Consider the following 7,151-nt stretch of genomic DNA (forward strand, 5'->3'; position numbering starts at 1 on the left):
TGCTAACGAGACGAACGACGGATCAATTTTCAGACATAAGTTGTAATTCGATCCCCGCGGCTCACAGACAGTGGGTGGCAGCTCGGAGTGTTTCAAACTGGAAATTTATTGTTAATTGCTATTTATTGCCCTTAAACTTTTAAATCGGATTAATTTTTATCCTTGATTAAGTTATTTCGTTAGTAGTGAATTTCACAATTTTAAACTGAAATAATAATTATCAAAAAAATATTTATTTTGTCCTATCCGCGTTTGCTTCATTCGTGTGTAACCGTTTAACTGAATTGTTCCAAACTCTGATTTATGATTTGGCAATCCCAAAACCGATTGCCTTACGCGCGTTATGCGTCTTCCGCCGTCGGAAGCCAGAATGCCATGTTGGTACAAGCCGACGCAAGCATCATGAACTTGGGATTGAACTGAACACATTGGATCGGACCAGGGTGATCTCCATTCAGGACGCAAATTTTGTATCCGGTATCGGCGTTCCACACATGAACTCGTCCATCGGTGCTACCGGAGAAAATAAACTGCGAGTCGGGACTGAAGGAAGCCTCTATTGGTATACCTTTGTTGTTTAGGTGACCTGTAACGACGAGAATTGCAAAATCATCTTGACTCATTGTTCCTGAAATGACTCACCCGTGAATGTTTGTAAAGGCGTGCCATGAAACGCATCGATCAACCTGATGATGGAACCATTAGTGCTAATCAATATCGTCTTTCCATCTCGTGAGAATTTAAGCCCCGTCCAGTCGCACTCCTTTTCTTGATTTAATTTAAACGTTACAAATGGACCCTTGTCGAACGACCGCAGATCGTACAGTTTAATACTCTCGGAATTCACTCCGGCGGCAAAGATCAGACCTTCCGGATCGTAAGCCGCCACCGGTCGACCGTTGAGGTGCATTACTCCCTGACAATTTGGGGATCGGAGATCCCATAGACGCAGAGTTTTATCCAGCGAACCGGACAAGAAAGTATCCTCAACAGGGGAAATGTTCAGGGATATAACTTTCTTCGTGTGGCCAGGAAAGTACCTCAAATACTTGTTATCGTGTAAACTCAGGTATCGGATTGTGTCGTCCACCTTGGTGGAGCTGTGGATTGCGGTGTTATTCGCGTGGGTAAAGTGTATCAAATCCACACCGTATTTCTTCGAGTTCACCGTCCGAATCTGGGTCCCCTTCTCGCAATCGTACAACACTATCTGATCATCCTCGCTACAACTGATCAACATTTCCCCATTGGACGAATAATCGATGGCGTTGATTTTGTCCGTGTTCTCGCGGAACACTTTCGCCACCTTGAAGCTTCGAACGACCGAGTCGATCAGCTTCATTTTTACGACGGCCGTCAGCTTGGCTACGTTCTATGCAGGCCCTTACACAGCGAAGGACACACCCGAGTCGTATAGGAAGGATTTTCGCTTGATTCGAGGCTATTTTTGTGGCTAGCTTCCGCTGAGTTTGTTTCGCAAAGCGGCGTTTGGTGTTCGTATACGCGTACTGTCAAATGCAACAAAACACCGCTCTTGGGAGCAGGGATGCCATATGTGTTCTTTTCCTGATCATTTGCTTACTGGGAAGATATATTAAGACGTTTCAAAATAAGTAACAATTTTCTCGCCATTATTTATCAGTTCGGGTCAGCTCTCAAGTTATTACATATTTTCAAAGTGTTTTTGAATTCGGTTATTAAGGTATTAAGGATTATTACTGTTTGTCCAGTGGCCAAATGTTTGATACTTTTTCACAAATAATGTTTGGTTTGATATTTGTACAAACACTATTTTGTTTGCCACTCTTCAATTTTCAACAGTGCGAACAATGTCAAGCATCTAACATGGAGAAAAAAATCGACTGAAATAATGAAGGTAACAGAACCAGTCGTCATAACAGGTCGAAGAACAGACCAAAAAAAATATTTTAGGCATCCAATAATTGAATATTTGCTTGTGTGTTTTGTGACAAATATATTTGATCAGTACACGTTCATCAAATTTTATCTGCCAAAAAGACCCAAATAATTGGCTTCGATCAAACAGTGTATGAGCACCCTCAGTATGATCAAGAAACACGACTAATAAAATTGTCTCAGAATCGAAAGTGCGATTCCCGGGAGCCTGAAGTGCAATTCTTATGCTAGGTATCGAATTCGGATTTATTCCACAGTACTCGTTTGCTTCGAAGGCATAATTTTTTATGGTCAACATTCATAATCGAAATAAATTTGGCACAGATTATTTGGATGCACAGAACACACAAGAAAACAATAAACTCAGGGTGCTCGTACACTGGTTTACCGAAGCCAAATTTTTGATTCTTTTTGACAGATAAAATACGATCTACGTTTGCTGACCAAATATATTCGATACAAAATACGAGCATATATTCAGTTATTGGATGCCTGAAATTATTTTTCGGTCTGTTCGTCAAACCTGTCGTTACATGGATAGGTTACCTTAAATATTTCAGTAGAATTTTTTCCATGTTCTATGTTTGAAATTGTTTGTCACTGTTGATAATTGAAGAGTGGCAAACAAAATAGTGTATGTACCAATTTCAAACCAAATTTCCTTTGTAAAACCAAACTTTATCTGTCAAAAAGTGTCAAATAACAAACAGTGTACGACCATCTTCAGTAGTTCATTACAATTTGTTCACACTGTTGCTTGTTATACATACGGTAACATCTCGATTATATCACGCTCAAAAAATTGCTTCGTGTGATATAATGGAAACGTGTTATATTCGAAACAGATATTTTTTAAAACGCCAAAATTCGTTTATTCACCATTATGTATGATTTAATCCTAATTGTTTTTTGCACAAAGTGCGAAATTTAGGAATATCTATTATATATTATGTTCATTTATATTATATTCATTTGTCTTATAGTGCTCGTTAATTGCATAACGGACAGTTTCACAATTTTGACCTTTATATTTACAATTTTTTAGGATTGTTTAAGAGCAATTTGTGTATTTTAGTTTCTGTAATATGTCCAGGTTTTTCCACAATGTTGAACAGACAGGCTTCTTGCGATCTATTTCCGGCATTGGTCTGAAAACAATTAGCAAAATCATTACAAGCACTCTTCTTGAATGGCGTTAGCGTTCCCTGTGGAACTTTTGCCGTCTCAACTTATGCATTAACTAGCGTCATTTATTAATACTTAGTTGAGATTTCTTTAGCCAAATAACACGCCTTGAATGTATTCCGAGGAACAAGGTCTAGAATACGCGTGATCACAGTGCAAGTCGAAGGAAATTTCTTTGACGAAAAATTCCCCCGGCAAGATCGGGAATCGAACCCAAACACTCAGCATGATAATGTGAGACGCTAACCACTCGGCTACGGGTGCACCATTACACCATTACACCATTATTATTACAAGCACTCACATGGCCTGAAAACGATGTCGGTGTGTTTGTAATACTTTGTCATAGTACCTGAATGTCACATAAATTTTTAAGATTGAATTTTGGTTATATGTTGTTGTACTGTTCGTTCTTCAGAGTGTTCAGTCATGCAAGTTTTGATACCGAATTGATCACTTCCTATAAAATTCAAAAAGTTGGACACCGTTTAAAAAAAGCAACATTTTTGAAATTTACCGTCGATTAATCCGTCTACCCCGTTTTTCATTAGCTTATTTTATCTAGTTGTCAATATATCGCTACAAATTACACAAAAAAAAATCAGTGAATACGACTGGTGACTAGAGGCGGTATGAACGAGACGTGATAAAAAAACACATTGATACAATCAAGACGATACTGTATTATAAAATTCATGAAACAAATATCAATCACAGCCGCAGTTCATGTGATATGTTGCGGTACGTCATCGATGTTTCTTTTTAAGTTTTTTAGTTGTTTTCATTCAAATCTTAAGAAGTGTATGTTTTGTCTCAACACAACACAAAGTCGCTGACGATCGCACACTCAAATCGCAGCTTCCTTAAACTCGTCGAAGGACCACGGCGCACATTCGCCGTAAAACACTACTCGAAATAAAGTCAATTTTCACCCTAATTTTTAGCGGCACACACCATAACCAGCAGATAAATTTCAGCGGCTAAAACACGCCATTAACCGCTGCACAACACGATGCTGGAAAAAGGACGACAGGATCGAACACGTTCGTTGCTTGTTTGTCGCTCAGTGACTCACAAGACAACGGAGGATGGAAACTACGTTGGTCGCCCTGTTGACCAGAATGGATTTCACTGCTGTTGCTTCACTGGGACACTTCTTCAAAATAAGGCAATTTCAATTTACGATCCTACTCCTTTAATTGTCACAAACAGAATGAAGAAAAACTTAAATCTACACTTCTCAGTATGTGTGAGTACGATTGCATCGACAAGTGCAGCCGATTGCATTTTCGTTTCTGCTGATTGTATTATCGTTCTCACCCTGTTCGCCTGCTGGTGACTCGGGTCGCGTTCGTCGCGAACAGTGTAATAAGCCGAATTTTCTTCAATAATTCTTGACGAATTGGGATTCATCCATTCTGAAGTTTTTTTTATTGTGAATTAGATCTTAGTATAGTTAATCTTAATAGAAAATGTTTAACGTTTATCACGTTATCACGTTATCACGAACGTTTATCAGTGTATCTCTGCTGATACACTTCAAGTACAGGCGAGTTTATATTTGTTCCATCACCACCATTATATAAGACTTCTAATGAACAAACACAACATTATGAATGCTCACAGGCTGGAGCGAGAATGTGTAGTAGGAATCGCAAATTGTATCTTTTCTGCTTATAATAAGTTGCAAACGAGTGGAGCCTAAGTTGTAACATTTCCTTTCTCCTCAGTGCCTGTACAACAAGCACTGCTATTGATTCCCAGTTTTATATAAGAATTATACCTCGCCGCTATATTTGTTGCTGCCTGATAATGGCACGGATGAGTAAATTCAGAAATGCACAGAACAAATGTATGGGAAAATGTCAATGCTTTTTGTATTTTGAGTCATTTTCGGCAATAGAATCGGCTTTAAACTCAGAGAGTTCATTCGTCTCTTTCACACAATGAAACGTTTTATACAATAATACAAATAGGAATGATTATCGCATGATTCTATTGTGGAGAATTTTCTATATTTGTTCAGTATGATTGCGTGTTTCGTGCCATATTAAAACAGAAAAGACTTGGCATCCCTGTCTCAATGGCAAGTGTAGCGTTTGAAACAGATGATTCAATACAAAAGAATGATAAGGAGTAGGAAACAACCACAACAAAAATAAACCGTGTTTGGCCTGTGAACGTAACCAACATCGTGTGAAGTTTTAGCGGCGTATAAAAACGCAAACAAATAGCGCAGATCTTTCGGATGTTTTCAATTCTCTGATGTTTACCAATACAGAACAATATTGCTCGATCGAAAATGTTATCATCGGTTCTAGTCAACGTGACTCGGAGATTATTGCTCGCCCAATCCAGTCCATTAATTGAAACGGCTAGATTTTCTCGCCGTATTGCAGTTGCCCTTCGGAGTAAGAAGGCGAAATCTGTTAATCCGACGGTAAGATATCCGGAACAGTGGACGATCTGACCTGCTACAGTTAAATCACACTTTTCAGACGCAATACTTTGTTGACTGCAAGCATGTTCGTGTCACGGGAGGTAAAGGCGGTGACGGATGCATCTCATTCTTGCGACTTTGGTGCAACGAAAATGCTGGCCCAGATGGTGGAGACGGAGGAAACGGAGGACACGTTGTGTTCCAGGCGTGTTCCGATGTAAAGGATCTTAACCACGTAACAACGCTGTTGGGTGCGGATAACGGGGACAACGGCCGGAATAAAGATTGCCATGGGAAAAACGCGAATCACACCGTTATTAAGGTACCCCTGGGAACAATTGTGAAGACTGACAGTGGAAAGATTGTAGGTGATCTGGATGCGGATGGAACGATGTTTGTTGCTGCCCGCGGAGGTGCTGGAGGAAAGGGGAACCATTTTTTCATCAGTGATTTGGAGCAGGCACCACAAGTGGCGGAATTCGGAGCATCCGGCGAGAACAAATCATATTTTCTGGAGCTCAGAAGTATGGCTCACGTAGGTTTCATTGGTTTGCCAAATGCAGGGAAAAGTACCTTGTTGCGGGCAATTACCAGAGCAAGACCGAAGGTAGCTGCGTATCCATTTACTACATTGAAACCACATCTGGGGATGGTTCAGTATGATGACTACGAACAGATTGCTGTTGCTGATTTGCCCGGATTGATTCCGGACTCCCACAAGAATAAAGGTTTGGGGATACAATTTCTGAAGCATGCGGAGCGCTGCAATGTACTGCTGTTTGTGATTGATGTTTCACTGGAGGAACCCTGGAATCATTATAACACTCTGGTGCACGAGTTGAGCATGTTTAGCGAGGAGCTAGCAAGTAGGCCTAGAGTTATTATAGCCAATAAGATTGACCTACCAGAGGCGGAAAAGAATATACAGCTGCTGGAGCATCACGTCGATGTTCCGGTAATACCTATTAGTGCTAAGATTGGAACGAATATTGAGGAATTGCTGAAAGAGATAAGAGTGATTTACGATGGAATGAAAAAGAATAGTTAACGATCAAAGATGTCTGCATATTAAATAGAATATCGAATAGAAATATATTTATTTATTTATTTATAATAATAGTACATCCCATTGAGAGACTAGGTCTTCTTCACATTTTTTTGCCAATACAAGTAAACTTCGATATAACGTACATTTCACTTTTAAAATTGTACGTTATATCGAAGCATAAAGTACTCACAAACGTAGTCTATAATACATTATTGTGTTGCTGTTTTAGTACAGTTAGTGAATAACTTCAATCAGAAGACGAAGCCAGCTTTTCTCATGATGTTTCCCTTCGTACTGTTGATTAAAGCATGATTCGTTTAGAATCCGGAATCACAAAACCCGCTATATTTCGGGATTGATTGAAGGTACAAAACCTGTTTTAGCATCACAATACAGATAATTCATTGTTCTATCAGAAAAAAATATTGAAAAAAAAGTCCTTTACATTTTGGAAATGTGTACGTTATATCGAGGTAAAATGTACGTTATATCGAGTGACGTTATATCGAGGGTACGTCATAACGAGGGGACGTTATATCGAAATTTCCCTGTATACCCGAT

The 7,151-nt window shown here is 39.4% G+C and overlaps 2 protein-coding genes across 2 annotated transcripts; one reads left to right on the forward strand and one right to left on the reverse strand.

Annotated features, from left to right (window-relative positions):
• Positions 1 to 217: 217 nt before the first annotated feature.
• LOC129777499 (WD repeat-containing protein 82) lies at positions 218 to 1,507 on the reverse strand. Its single transcript, XM_055783790.1, has 2 exons — positions 643 to 1,507; positions 218 to 586 (listed from the first exon to the last, which is right to left on the reverse strand). The coding sequence occupies exons 1-2, from the start codon at positions 1,340 to 1,342 to the stop codon at positions 342 to 344; spliced, it is 945 nt and encodes a 314-aa protein (XP_055639765.1). The 5' UTR covers positions 1,343 to 1,507; the 3' UTR covers positions 218 to 341.
• A 3,772-nt stretch (positions 1,508 to 5,279) lies between these two features.
• Positions 5,280 to 6,637, forward strand: LOC129777703 (mitochondrial ribosome-associated GTPase 2). Its single transcript, XM_055784139.1, has 2 exons — positions 5,280 to 5,542; positions 5,601 to 6,637. Exons 1-2 carry the CDS (start codon positions 5,405 to 5,407, stop codon positions 6,588 to 6,590), a joined length of 1,128 nt encoding a protein of 375 aa, XP_055640114.1. The 5' UTR covers positions 5,280 to 5,404; the 3' UTR covers positions 6,591 to 6,637.
• The last annotated feature ends 514 nt before the right edge of the window (positions 6,638 to 7,151 follow it).

This window comes from Toxorhynchites rutilus, chromosome 3 (assembly GCF_029784135.1).
Source record: "Toxorhynchites rutilus septentrionalis strain SRP chromosome 3, ASM2978413v1, whole genome shotgun sequence".
Taxonomy (NCBI): Eukaryota; Metazoa; Arthropoda; class Insecta; order Diptera; family Culicidae; genus Toxorhynchites; species Toxorhynchites rutilus.

What these genes read in the sequence shown, in the direction of transcription:
- LOC129777703 (XM_055784139.1), top strand. Translation starts at nt 5,405, where the DNA reads ATGTTATCATCGGTTCTAGTCAACGTGACTCGGAGATTATTGCTCGCC. An exon ending in CGAAATCTGTTAATCCGACG is followed by an intron (nt 5,543 to 5,600) that starts GTAAGATATCCG and finishes CACACTTTTCAG; the next exon opens with ACGCAATACTTTGTTGACTG.
- LOC129777499 (XM_055783790.1), bottom strand. Translation starts at nt 1,342, where the DNA reads ATGAAGCTGATCGACTCGGTCGTTCGAAGCTTCAAGGTGGCGAAAGTG. An exon ending in GCCTTTACAAACATTCACGG is followed by an intron (nt 587 to 642) that starts GTGAGTCATTTC and finishes TCGTCGTTACAG; the next exon opens with GTCACCTAAACAACAAAGGT.